General features: G+C 52.5%; 1 protein-coding gene across 1 annotated transcript in view; it reads right to left on the bottom strand.

The window, feature by feature from the left end:
* LOC136640313 (zinc finger protein 665-like) overlaps window positions 1-12,577 on the bottom strand; it is a 131,133-nt gene extending 118,556 nt beyond the window's left edge. The window contains exons 1-6 of the mRNA XM_066615346.1: window positions 12,546-12,577; window positions 10,884-11,518; window positions 10,095-10,177; window positions 8,810-8,936; window positions 5,054-5,136; window positions 4,309-4,435 (exon numbers count right to left, since the gene is read on the bottom strand). Of these exons, the coding sequence (XP_066471443.1) occupies window positions 4,309-4,435; window positions 5,054-5,136; window positions 8,810-8,936; window positions 10,095-10,177; window positions 10,884-11,220 (757 nt within the window). The 5' untranslated portion in view covers window positions 11,221-11,518; window positions 12,546-12,577. The remainder of the gene's footprint in view (window positions 1-4,308; window positions 4,436-5,053; window positions 5,137-8,809; window positions 8,937-10,094; window positions 10,178-10,883; window positions 11,519-12,545) is intronic.
* Window positions 12,578-14,289: the final 1,712 nt, after the last annotated feature.

Here is a 14,289-nt window from a genome sequence, read left to right as displayed (position 1 = left end):
GGCAAACTACCTCTTTCCTCTCCTCCCATAAAGAGACGGGTGGCCTAGAGCAGCAGCACACTAGGGGTTGCGACAGGAGTGGGGGAGTTAAGGCCCCCCCAGAGTATTGCATCCAGTTCTGGTCACCACATCTCGAAAAGGATATCATGGAGGTGGAAAAGGTGCAGACGAGAGCAACCAAAATGATTACTGGGCTGGGGCACCTTCCTTATGAGGGAAGGCTACGGCGTTGGCTCTTCTGACTAGAAAAGAGGCGCATGAAGGGAGACATGATTGAGACATACAAAATGACTCAGGGGATCAATACAATGGAAAGAGAAATGCGCTTTAGGCTCTCACACAACACCAGAACCAGGGGACATCCATTGAGTGTTGGGAGAATTAGGACAGACAAAAGAAAATATTTCTCTACACTGTGGGTCATTAAGTCTGTGGAACTCCTTGCCACATAAAGTGGGGATGGCATCTGGCCCAGATGCCTTTAAAAGGGAATTGGACAAATTTCTGGAGAAGTCCATCATGGGTTGCCAGATGCAGGAGAGGGCACCAGGACGCAGGTCGTGTCTGTTGTCTTGTGTGTCCCTGCGGCATTTGGTGGGCTGCTGTGAGATACAGGAAGCTGGACTAGATTGGCCTATGGCCTGATCCAGTTGTTCTTATGCATTGTTCTGAGAGTTGCTCAAGACCTGTGGGAGAGGAATTGCACCCAGAGTGGCTGCCAGTTGAGGCTACCCTAGCTGCGATTCAGCACCTTTCAGGGGAACCCACCCCCATCCTCCTTTATAGGAGGGAGGCCAGCCTAGAGCAGCTGTGTACTGGGAGCTGCAAGTCCTGGTGCACTGCCGCTCTAGGCTGCCCCTTTCCTCTCCTCCTTTATGGGAGGAGAGGAGGGGGCTAAACCAGAAGGGTGCTGAATCCCAGCCTTCCTCAGGAGTAGGAAGCTAAATGGGTGGTGGAGGAAGAGGCTGGTTGTGCTGTCCCAACAGGTGTGGCACCTGGGGCACTTGCCCCCATATTTCACCCTAGATACGCCACTGATGACACATTGCCTAAATGAGGGGAGTTTCTATTACGCTCTGGTCTGAAGCTATTGCTGTGTTAAGCAGGACTTCTCATAAGCAAATGACCCGCTGATTCCTCTTCTTCCAGAATATCCTGGAAAAATGCACACTCCCCTTTTTCCAGCCTGGAAATGAACACAGGTTTTGGAAACCCCTCTGAGCAGTGGGGGGTCAAAATGCTACATTTTTTCAGGCACCTGGACGACTGTGTATAGTGGCACCTCCCCCTCACATTCAGAGTCATGATGGGCTTCGGGAGCATTGCAGAGGCATCGCCTACACATTGCTCTCACAACCCAAATGGCTCTGGGCGAGGGGCCGCTTTACACGGGTGTCCAGGCGCCCCTAAAAGCTTAGCGTTTTGACCCCCACTAGCTATGCCACTGCCTCCCAGAAAGAAACAAGGAGATGCTTCAGATTACAGAACATGGAGGCTTTGCAAAGAGATCTGACTTGAGGTGGTCTTCCTACCCCTAAGGACATGGCGTAGGACAGGGGAAGAGGGAAGCGCTTCAAACTCTTATACCTGAACATGCAGCAGAAAAAGCCGTGTGGATCCCAAAGTATCAGTCTGGTTTATAGGAGTCAGTAGCATAGCTGGGGGGGGGATGCAAAGCACTAAGTTTTGCAGAGAGCCTCCTTGCAGCGTGCAAGCGGCCCCTTCCCCTCCCCCTCCCCTTTGGAGCCATTCCAGGCTGCAGGCACAGAATGGCTATGAAGGGGAGGGGGGGCTGTTAATATAAGAACATAAGTAGAGACCCGCAGGATCAGGCCCAAGGCCCATCTAGTCAGGCTTCCTGTATCTCACAGCGGCCCACCAAATGCCCCAGGGAGCACACAAGAGACCTGCATCCTGGTGCCCTCCCTTGCATCTGGCATTCTAATGGGCTATGTTAGAATGCCATAGCATCTCTTGCATGCTGCAGTGGGGCTCCCTGCAAAACTTAGGGGCTTTGCAAAACTTTGCAGCCCCTCTAGCTCCACCACTGATGGGAGTTCAAGCTCACTGCTTCTGAAACCTGAGCTGAGTCACCTGGTGGGAATCCAGTTGGGGAAGTGAAACCAGTCACATTTCTTCCATCCACCTGTCAGCAAATGGAAGGGAAGCCTCAACCAGAAGGACAGCTGCCTCCCCCCCCCCAAGACAATCTCCTCTCTGCACAGGGACTGGGAATTTAGGTGAGCAGAGAGAGGAGGCCGCCTCCTGCCTTTTCACCCCCTGAGCAGGGCTCTGGCTGGAGCACCATCCCAGTCTGGAGCAGCCTTAGCGCAGTGGCAGAGAACCTGCTTTGCATGCAAGAAACTCCAGGAACAGTCCCTTGCACCAGCTCAAGGGAGGGCTGGGAGGGGAGGGCCTTGCCTGAATCCCTGCAGAACTGCTGTCAGTCAGTGCAGGCAGGACAGAGCTGGGAGGGACACAGGGTCTGGCTCAGGGAAAGAGCTGCTTTAAGGGATGATACCTCCCCATATCTTGTTGGAGAAGCAGTTCGTTACAAATATACAGCTCTGGTCTCTAAATACCAAGCTCTGGTCACTAAAGAAAACCAAGAGGATGACTACAGTTTTCAGTTCCTCCTTTGTTTTAGATGAACAATCACGGCTGGCAAACCAGCAAGTTCCAAAGGCCTTTGTTGATGCCACGACAAGCCATGTCTGAGATGCTGTCAGCCGTATTATCCCAGGAGGTGAACCACCAAACATATGTGGCTCTTGGTACCAGGAGAAGTGAACAATCATCTTGAATCCAGTATTCACTTCTACTTAAATGCAAAACCTCCCCCACGAGTAGCCTGACTGGATCTCCATCCTGCCCCCAGTGCAACGGGCCAATCAGAGATCAGCGTCTCTCTGGTGTCACCAGGCACAGGTAACCCCACCTGCCTCAGGGGAGCCTGAGACATTCCACACCCCTCTGGAGAGACAATGAAGGACAAGCAGATCATCCCTTGCCTTCTTCAAGTTCTCTCCACATAGCACCATGGTGTTTGAGAGGATTCCCCCAACTCTCAAGGATCATGGAGGACAGTACGCTGTGGAGCATGGAGGAAGATTTGAAAAATGGAGGTCCTGCCATAGGTGGCCAGAATGGCATTTCAAATGCACTCTAAAGGTCCCTTCACATCAAAATAAGGACTTGAATGGTTTGTTTTTGGATTGCGTGTGTCTGTCCGCACAGACACTTGTACACGCATGAGCTTTAAAAAATTCTCACCCCATCTCATATTTCACTCAACCCATCTGTTTCCGCTTGCATGTACTTCCTTGTCTTTCATTTTCAGGGTGCTTGTTTAGTGCCTGTGCAAATGGGTTTCACTCCATTCTTCTACTGTTGTTTTTCACAAGCAAATGCTCATTTGGTTGTGTATTTTGCTTTGCTTTTCATTACTAAAAGCCAAAGTTCTGCAGAATTGTTGAGAGGTCAAGATGACGTAAATTGCAATAAGCTCTGATGGTAGAAGTCACAGGTTTAACAGCTGACGTGAGGCACATTGAGCTTGGTGCCTCTTGTAGCAGTTTTTGGGCACCATAAAAAAGATGGCAGATGGTCAGTTTGTTTAATTGTGAACTAGAATTAACCACTTGACATTTCTGGTTTCGGTATCGTAATTATGATCAAACCTATGCTTGAACTGCAACTGGTGCTGATTATTTGACTTATTACTAGAGGTATTTGAAAATAGTGTTATTTATTTACTCAGAAGTAAGCCATTATGCTCAGTAAAATCCCTCGGGTAGCACCTGGTCCCAGACAAGCACGAATTGATGGACTAAAACACTGGATAATGCAGAGGAAGGAGAATAAGGGGGCCTGCCAGGCAGTGCCAGTTGCAAGAGGCTCATTTGCAGGCCTGGCAGGTCCCAAAATAGGATTCTGGACTTTTCTCCACTGACTTCCTCATTTCTCTCCTGCATATCGTGTGAGGCTTTGTCCCTGCCTTCATATCCCACTACTCATATTTCTGCCTAGCGTGTTCTTGATAAATATGGCACTTTTGGACTTTAGGGTTTTGGACTTTTCTCCTTTGACTTCCTCATCCAGACATTTCTCTCCTGCTCTTCCTTACCGAGAGAGCATCGGTCAGGCCAAGCTCAGCTCTGCAACAGGGAGGCACAGCAGGCATGTCCCAGGCACAAGTTCCAGCCCCACACGCCCCACTGATGTGGTGCAATCCAGACAGTGAGAAACAAGAATAAGAGCGGTCTGTGACTCTGCTGCCTGCCCCCGAGGGAGAAAGGGCATCCTTACCTGGAGAGGCCACAATCCCGGGATTCTCCAGCGTGACTTCCCTGGGCAGAGGGCTTAGGCCTGGGTCCAGCAGAGCCTCCTCCTCCTTCGTAAAGTGCACGGCCACCTCCTCGGAGGACACAGGAGCCTGGAAGGAGAAAGCAGTTTCTTCTCACCAATCCTGCCTCACATGTTTTAACACAACCCCCCCTTCTCTTGTGCCCCCCCGTCTGAAAAGAGGAACTGAGGTGGGAGCAACTGGGCATTCCCTGAAGTGTCTTTGGCAACATGGATCCAGCAGGTTGCCTGAATCTTTTCTTTCTGTTTTAGCCTTTTGTGTCAGGACGGGGCCAACCCTGGAAGGAACATCTAGTCCAGAAGGAAAACCTCAGTCCTCCTCACAAGCAAATGCTTACTGGAAAGGGACTGGTGACGGAGAGACGAATGTACTCAGGCAGGCTGCCTCCCCTCACCCCAGCAGGTGCGATCGAAGGTTGAAAAAGGGAAGGAGCCGCTCAGAGAGAGGAATTCTTGACTCCAAACATGTGAGGACAGTTCAGTAACAGGGGACCAGTTACAGGATTTCACTTGTCACCTGACCGGCATCCCAACCCCTGGAGTTCCAAGGACGTCACACACTCTTCTTCTGGGAGGCTGAATATGAGATTTTGCGCCACCAGACAAATGCGCTTCCGTCAAGGCCTGTAAGAACAAAGGAGGGAGCCACACAGTTTCTTGCACTCAGACCCCCTGGTCCGGCCCTTACCTGAGCAGGCTGCAGAGTGGCTGATTCTGCTCCACGACGAAGAGGGCAGGATCTGGAACGCAGCCCCGATGCCATGTCACTGCCTGTGAGGAGAGGAGCGAGATGGGAAGACATTCAGGCCCTTTCCAAGCTTTGCTTCCTTGTGCAATTGGACACTATTTCCCTCCTTGCTCCGTGACTCTGGTTCTGACCCAGAAATGCCCCAGTGGGTGAGCCCCCCAGCCCTCCATTCACTTTCTGCCCCTTCTCTAGTTCTCCAGTGTCTGCCTCATCTTGCTTTTTGCAATGGTTTCAGCCATTCTGGCCCCCACCCTTGCCACAGGATGTGGTGACGGCATCTGGCCTGGACGCCTTTAAAAGAGGGTTGGACAAGTTTCTGGAGGAAAAATCCATTACGGGTTACAAGCCATGATGTGTATGCGCAACCTCCTGATTTTAGCTATGGGCTATGCCAGATGCAAGGGAGGGCACCAGGATGAGGTCTCTTGTCATCTGGTGTGCTCTCTGGGGCATTTGGTGGCCTCTGTGAGATACAGGAAGCTGGACTAGATGGGCCTATGGCCTGATCCAGTGGGGCTGTTCTTATGTTCTTTACACTACCCCCCAAACCCCCACCCTACATATAAAGCCACCTATAAGTAGATTCAAAGTAGAGAATGTGGGGGAGGGTTAAAGATTCTCAGGCCTCCCCCCATTTCCTTCACTACCTGGGTTTCAGCCCTTTTACCCACCTCCCCAGTTCTAGTCTTTACACTGCCCCCCAAAAGCCCCCACCCTACAAATAAAGCCACCTAAGAGCAGATCCAAAGTGGAGCATGCAATGGGGGGTCCCTCTTCTCCTTCACTGGCTATAGTCTGGGTGTCTGATCTCCCTCTTCCCTTCTCTGTTCTTTCTTCCATTCGCCCCAAAGGGCTTTGGACCCATCAGAGAAGCCACTGTCATCAGTGGGGGAAGGGGCTGGAGCAGGAAGTGGCTTCCCCACTCCCCCCCATTTCACCCCTCTAGGAATCCGAAGTCATTCCTTTTAACCCTTGCAATGCCGGGGAGCTGAGAGGAAAGACTGCAGAGCATCCAAGGCTGGACCCAGCAGCTCCCAGGCTGGGAGGTGCATCTCCTCTGGCCGGGCATCCCCTCCTCCTGCTCCTACCCGATGCAAGCTGCGCACCAGGGACATGTAGCGGATGAGGAGGCAGGTGAGGCAGAGCCTCATCATCGGAGTCCTTCAAAAAGCATTGCCACTGTGTGAGGTGCGCAAGCTCTGGTGGGGAGGCTCTCCTCACCTGCCTCCCCATCCACTGCATGTCCCTGGTGTGCACTGTGGACTCTGTGGCCTCTCCCAGGCTGATCTCCTTCCCCAGTCCCTGCAAGTGGTTGACTCGGACCCAAGTCCAACAAGGAGGCACATCCCCTGCAGCTGGGCATCCCCTCCCCCATTCCTCACTTATAGAACTTCTCTTAATGATTTGTAAGATCAGAGAAGCCATCACACAAGCCCAGGATGTGACGCTGAGATGGGAAGGCTAAAAGAGGACACTTTGCTAAAAGGAAAAGAAACCCCACAGAAGGAGGCAGGTGTGGATCACAGGAAGGAAACCCTTCTTGAAAGGGGGCAGGTGGCAGAGAGAAAAGTCTGCTGAAAAGCCCAGAGAGGACGTGAGGGGGATGATCAGACATCCAAAGCCTCCTTTGCCTGGGGCTTCTGTGTGGGTTCACCTACCAGTAGGACGATCCTGACCTGCGTGTGTGAATGCACAAGGGGGAGAATGGCCAGGGGGATGAAAATATGAACCCGCCCAATTGACTGTCTTTCCAGCAGGACAAGTGGCTGCTCCTCTCTGTCAATGACAGACAATGACTGTTCAGACTCAAAGACTTTGGCCAAACTCTGTCTCTCTCCCTCTCTCTCACACACACACAGCAGGAATGAACTCAGACCTTCCCCCACTGCAAAGCCCACGAGTTCAGAGAAACTACGGACCCAGTCCTATCCAACTTTCCAGCACAGATGGAACCATACCAGTGAGGTCAGCGCTGCATCCTGCAGTGGGGAACAGTCATGGCGGCCTCCTCAAGTTAAGGGAATGTTCTTCCTTTACCTCGGGGCTGCATTGCGGCTGCATTGTCACTGAAAAGTTTGATAGGATTGGGCCCTTAGTGAGAAAACAGCACTGGGTCAGTCAGCTTCCTCTACATCTGGAGTGACACCCTCCCAGCTGCCAATAAAGCTGGTGGTGGGGGGGACGAGAACCACAAAAAAAGCCCCCAGGCAGCCTCACCAAGCAGCAACAGAGACTGGGCTGCAGATGCCCCTTTCCCAACAAGACTCTGTGCCCTCTGACCATTCTGGGGGAGTGCAGGAGGTGCAAAGCACTAGGTGTTGCACGGAGTGTCATCACAGTGCGGAAGGGGTCCCCCCCCCCACTGGGGTGACACTCTGTGCAACATTTAGCACTTTACACCCTTTCCAGCTATGCTACTGACATGGCCCACTTAATAAGTGGCCAAAGTAACACATCCAAAACCACAGTGTTTCTTTCCAAGGTCCCCAAGGGAGATTGGACTCTGAAGCATATAACATTGTGTATGGGATGGATGGCCACAGAGATTGGGCCAGAAAGTATGGGAGAAGGTGGTCCATCAGATCTTCTGGACTCAAACCATGAAGGGCTTCTTCACCTTTAAAGGTCAGCACCTTGCATTGGGTCCAGAAAGGAATGGACGCCCAGTGCAGTAGCTGAAGCAGCAGACCAACAGAGTGAAAATGCTTCGCTCCAGTAACCACCCAGGCTGCTGCAATCTGCACTAATTGCAGCTTCCAAGCCTTCAAGGCCAGCCACACTGGAGTGCACTACGGTAATCCAGTCTTGGTCACTAAGGCATAGACCACTGTGGTCAGGTCTGATTGGGTCAAGTATGGGCATAGCTGGCGTACCTGCCAAAACTGGTCGGATGCACTCCTGGCCACAGATGCCACCAGGTTCTCCAGGGAGAGCTGTGAGTCCAGGAGCAATCCCAAACTGCGCATCTGATCCTGCAGGACGGGTGCTACCCCATTCAGAGAGGGCAGATGCCTTAGCACCTGCATGGAGGATTTCCTGATGAGGAGGCCTGACTTTTCTAGAATCCATCTTAATCTATTGCCCTCATCCAGACTCCAACCGCCTCCAGGCAGTGCTCCAGGACCTGCATAGGCTCCCTGGAATGGGATGGCAAGCACAGATAGAGCATGAAGACTTCCCCCAGCGGCTTTACCTACATGTAAAAAAGCATGGGGGACAAAGCAGACCTCTCTGCTCTCCAGGGTATTGGTTTTTAGATCCCCACCTGGAAATGCAGCAAGAACTGAACTCAGAATCTTCTGCATGCCAAGCAGCTTCTCTGCCACTGAGCCCTCCCTTAAAGGCCTTTGTTACTCTGGAAACTTCCCATCCTGACATTTGCTCCCCATTTCTCTGCAGAATCACTGGTGATAAACACTAACAATCCACACCTTTTAGCATCTAGGGCAGTGGTGTCCAAACTTTTCAGTTAGAGCCACACTGTATATTTTACAAACGAAAATTCACTTTTATAAATGAATAAATGAAATTTAAATGAATCCATCAATAGCAAAAATATCAGCAATAAAAAATATTTTAAATTGTTGCAGGTTAGAAAAAATCTTGTGCCCCTTGATGTGTGCCCCAGTTGTGCTCCCAGGCCACAGTTTGGAGACCCCTGATCTAGGGAGATGAAGCAAAGGGGTCCTGACTTACCCAGAAAAGCCACATTCTCCAGATTCTCCAGCATCACTTCTGCATACAGGGCCTTCTGTTTTGGCTCCAGCAGAGCCCACTCCTCCTTGGAGAAAGACACAGCCACCTCCTCAAAGGACACTGGAGCCTGAATGAAGAAGGGAACAGATTATCCCTACCCAAGATACATTTCAGAGACTCAAGGAGGGGAAACCTGATGTTTTCCTGCAACGCTCCACCCTTTGCATTTCAGCAATTTAAAAACGTAGTCACAGAGCCCCCTGCCAGAGACCCCTCCTGTACACCATGCAGGCAGGCAACTCTGTGACACCTCAGTCCTTGTGGTCTGTGTAGTTTTCACAGAATCTGGGAACTGGAGGGTCCTGCTATGTCATCCACTCCACTCTCCAGCTCAGTGTAGGAGCCAGAGCTAGAACACCCCAGCAGATGGCTGCGCTGAAGGCCCCCATCAAGGGAGAGCCCATTTGCACTGCTTACTAACTGAGTCGACTGACAGCGGTCACCTTTTTTAGCATCTGGGGCTGAAACTAACTCAGCATGTGCTGGGTCCCCTTTGAAGGGGAGCAAAACCTTTTTGTAAAGGACAGCTGGAGAAAGTGCCCCTGGGCATGTGCAGAGTGACTTATCCTTCCAAAGCCAACACTTCCTCACCTGTCCTAAGACTTAATAGCACCTGGGATTCAACCTCTGCTTGTCCACCTAGAGCGGCAGCAGAGCCACAGACAGAGTCCTGCCTGAGCAGTGGTCCAGGGCAAGATGGCAGGAAGGCTCTCAAAGGAGCAGGAGAAGCTCAGGTTCTACATGTGGGCAGGACCTGGGATGACAGCACATGCACACATTCAGCCATGTTCAGTTCTTGGGCACAGTGCTGTGTGGAAATAAGCTCTACTTAAACTACACAGGCCCAAAGCAGTTCATGATGCGTCCTACAGTTACGTATTTGATTTATAAGGAAGCTTCACTCCTGCCTCTCTCTGCAAACTGCCCTGGTGATCTGCAGGGTATTTAGAGCTGCTTCTGAGACAGGCGCTGTGAGCAACTTCCATTCTTGCAAGCAGAGAAGGAGCCCTGCCCCTCCTGACTGCCGCCAATGTGATGAGATGATGCCAGTCAAAAGGGGCGACTGCCACTTGCACATAAAGGCACTCCTGATGGCATTCCTGGGGAATATTCTGCAAGACGGGCACCCCCACATCTTGCAGCACCAGAAGCAACAGGAGAAGCAAAGGAGACAGCCCCTTCTGTCCCTGCTCCCTGCAGGCTTCCCTGGTCACCTGCCCCCTACCTGAGCAGACTTCGCAGCAGCTGGTCGTTCTCCAGCCCACAGAGGAGGCGACCCAGAACACGACGCAGAGGCTGCTTCACTGCCTGCAAGAGACAGAAGGGAAGACTTTATGCCTCCAACTCATGTAATAACTAAAAGTTTTTCTTCCAGGCCCCAGATCGGATCTTCTGCCTGTTGACAGAGTCCAAGGAGACAGCAGGAAGTCCTTCTTCTCACAGCACATCATTACTGCCCAGAAGGTGCTTCCCCAGATGCTGCAAGTCCTGTGAGCTCAGCTAACCTGACAATGGGATGAAACGAAGGCACAGAGGGCAGGTCTATCAGTGTGCTAAAAGATACATGAATCTGGAGGCAGGGTGGGGTGCGAAGGGCAGGGGGGCTACTGCCTTTAGGCCCTGCTTCTACCTGATTACACTGACAGCAAGACACTGTATGGTCTGCTGCAGGAAGCAGGTGTTGGGAGGCAAGCTGGCAGTATTGTGCCCTTGATTTAAAAAGAATTAGGGCACAGTGGCTTTTCTTCCACAACTGTTTGTGTCATTTCACCCACTTTAATATAGTTATTGTACTCTACTATTTCTATCTTACTGCTGGGCTGCCTCAACCAAGGCAGAGTTCAGAGCTTGAACAGTGTTATTTCCCCCTACTCAGAACTAGTCAGACCTCCCCTGAATACCAAAGGGGCATGATATTTTAAGGACAGGGATGAGCTGGAGTATGTTGAGAGGAGGGCGTGGAAGCATCCACTCTGCATTCAGATTTCAGCTGGTCAGATCATGTGTGTCTCACCCCATGGCACAGTCTCTGGGAGCTGTGGGCTTCCCTCTTCGGAACAAGGGGTCTGCACTGTTTCAAGGAACTCCTGCCATTGTGCTTTCCACTGCTGCAATGACAATCCCTCTTCTGGTTCCTGCTTAACGTGAAGTGGCTCTGCCCAGTTCAGATGCTGCAGGACAGCCCCCATCTGGGCTGCAGGGGAGAGGTCCTCTGGTTCTTCCAGCCTTGTCTCTGGCTGGAGACTTTCTGGCTCCTCTTGCTCCAATCTCAATCTCGGCTTCATATGTTCCTCTAGTGCAGGCTGGTGGTGCAGACCCAGAGCTAGTTCTCCCCCTTGCTCCACAGCCATGTCCAGGCAGAAGGGATGCTCCCAGCTTAGCTCAGTCCATCCCTCCTTGACAGAAACTATGGACAAAAAGAACTTGCAGTTCACTCTGGGAAGGGTGGGCGGGCAGTGGCTGGAGGAGCTTCCTCAGCAAGGCTTCCTCACATGGGGTCTTTGACCAAAGGGAGGAAACCGTTTGCCTTGAAGGAAGGAGGTGTTGCAGGGAGGCAGTTTACCCAGTCAAGGGATTCTGAGCACCACAGCGATCCTGTTCTGCCAGGTCTGTTGCTGATTCTTCCTTTCAGTACTGAAGATGCAACACCTAAGGAAGAGACAGAGAGTTATCTTAAGAGGGTTACGGCAAGACAAAGCAGAGAACATCAGAAATACACAAAGCACACCCAAGTCTGGGAGAACTCACAACGTTCCCCAAGGATGATTAGTAGTGAAGTCACAGCAGAGACCAGATGCCAGGACCAGACCAGGACAGGAGTGCCACTGAGACCAGAGCTGAGGGTCTGGGGCTCACAGGTGTAGTTCCGTTACCAGGAGGCCGAGGGTCCCGCAGGCTCTGCAGCTGGCTCTGCGTGCTCTGGGTGGCTCCAGCCTCCCTGCCTTCCCCTCCATGTTGCTCTGGAGGCCTGGGATGGCTCCGAAGGGGAGGTGAGGGGGTGGGGCTCCCTGAAACTTGCACCCCTCTGGCTATGCTAATGAGCCAGCACCTTCTCTGCCTCTCCCCACTCATCAGACATGGTTTGTTGGTCTCTATGCCAGTTCACAAAGTATGCTCAATGTGCTGGACATCCAACAAAGGGCAAGACATGTGCCCAGCACTTCAGGAGCCCCCGAAGGGCTGGAGCAGGGTGGCTCTGCCTCAAGAGTGCAGGCAGGGGAAGCCCAGGGCTCTCCAGGGCTCGGCCTCTGCCCTCGACACCCTCTGAGCAGAGAAGCAGGGGTGACAGGGCCTCCCTGTCTTATGTTCTTTGCCTGTGGAACTCCCTGCCACAGGGGTGGTGGGGCCTCCCTGCTGGCCTGTCTCAGGGGCTCTGCTCCTCTGGGCCTTTGGAGCCCACTGCCACAAGGGGTGGTGGGTGCCTACCTGCTTCCTTCCCCTTCCCCCTCGAATGGGCCCCTCTGCGTGCTCTGTCGCCCCCCAGACCCACACCTCCCTGCCCCCCTGCAGTTCCAGAGACGCTCAGAGCCAGCCAGCCCCCCCCAAAGGACACCTGCCATTCTCCCTGAGCCCCCCCCCGCCCTCCACGGACACGCCCCTACTGGGGTTCTCGTGGGCGCGCTGCGGAGGGGCTCTTGTGGGGGGGCTCCGAACCCGCCCCCTTCCCCAGCCTCACCTCTGCTGCTTCCAGGCGGCGCCGCCATCAGGCTTCGCGTGCGTGGAATCCTGGGAGTGGTAGTTTTCTCCTCGCCCTCTTCCGGGCAGGGGCCGCCATCTTGCCTCCACCGCAGCGCCTCCTGGGAGTGGTAGTTTCCTCCTCTGAGTTCTCTTGGCCAGCCCCAAAGGGAACATGAGGATGGGGAAGGCAAAGGAAGCAGCAGATCAGGAAGTGGCTTCCCTTAACATCTCTCCTCCCACCCCTTTGCCTCTCTGAGAACCCAGTCGCTCCTTTTAACCCTCGGAGTGCCGGCCAGCCCAGAGGAGAAACACTTTGCAGAGCATCCAAGTCTGGACCCAGGTGGGACAGGGATGCATCTCCTCTGGCCAGGCACCCCTCCTCCTTGTACCAAACTTCATGATACACAGTTATTAACTAGTGTCAAGCAACTGGCACAAGTCTCAGCCCAAGCCCCAAGTAGCAACTAGGGATAGGTGCATCGTGCAGGACCAGTGGCATGGGTAGAGGGCGAGCAAAGTACTTGCAACCTGTGCCATTCAGCTGCTCTCACCCCAGGCAGGAATTGCCCTTTTGGTTTGCCAAATCCCACAAGCCTGGGGTGGGGGACCAGATTCAAGGAGAACAGGGTGCCTTTGCCCTGAACCACTGCACAGAAGAGGGAATCTTGGCAGGTGCAGCTCAGCCTGGAAGGGTTTCAAAAGTGGCACCAAGAGGCCTTCCTGGAAGGGGACAGAACAGTAAGGAAAGGCCCCCCCACACACACATACACGAAATCAGGGGCTCGCCAACACATGTAATTTTCAGCTGAGTCTGCCCAATCCCAGTGGAAGCAGAACCACCATTTCATGCTAAGGAGTCACTCGGCCCCAGCATGGAGTTCCTAAATGTGAATGTTTTTCACAAGGGCTCCTTCCTTATAAGCCAGCGAGAGGGAAACCGCTGGGGGTGGGAACTCTGGCAGCTGAGGACCCAGGTTCAAATCCCTGCTCAGCCACAGGAGTGGCAAAAAGCCCTCAAAGGACACCTGTGATAACAATATGCCCAGCTCACAATATGGAAATATCCCAAGATGCCCAGTTCACCCATAAGGCTCTTCCCTGACCAAAAAGCTATCCCTCTCAGAGAACCAGTTAACTGTGATATTACGCCTCCAAGGGTGAACAGAAAGGTCCTAGACAAGGGCAATCAACAAACGAGGATAAAAAGGTTAGGGTAAAAGGGATGAGTCAGAGTGCCAGACCCCCTCTAACGGATATCTCTGTAAACAAACTGCTGATGTGTATTGAATTGCCATCCTCAGATCAACATCCTGTACTGATAACATGCCAAATGTTGTTTTGGGTGTCTGCCTGTATGTTATTTTTTTCCCTATAAAACCTGCATTATTGTAATCCTTCGGGGTCCTCCAAGTGTGTGGAGGTCCCGTTTGCAAACAGTAAACGTTAAGAAGTTCTTTGAATTCTCCTGTCGCCTGTTTGATTGCCTCTCCAAAATCCAAAGAATCATGTGTGTGTGTTCATTTGGGGTCACCTGGGCAATGGCTGCCTCGCAGCAGCTGATCAGAGTCTAAGAAGGAAGCAGGGCTGAGAAAAGGCCAAACTCACCTTCTTGGCCTGTCTTGTGACTTCTCTTCTGCAATGTTCCTGGACAAAGGCCAGCCTCTGAACATCAGTCTGCCAAATGTGCGCAGTTTTGCTTCAACACCCAGAGGTCAACTCACCTGGGGAATTCAGAACAAGAG

The sequence above is a fragment of the Tiliqua scincoides genome, chromosome 2 (assembly GCF_035046505.1).
Source record: "Tiliqua scincoides isolate rTilSci1 chromosome 2, rTilSci1.hap2, whole genome shotgun sequence".
In the NCBI taxonomy this organism is placed as follows: Eukaryota; Metazoa; Chordata; class Lepidosauria; order Squamata; family Scincidae; genus Tiliqua; species Tiliqua scincoides.
The sequence above is the reverse complement of the archived record's forward strand: the minus strand, read 5'-3'. Positions and strand labels throughout refer to the sequence as shown.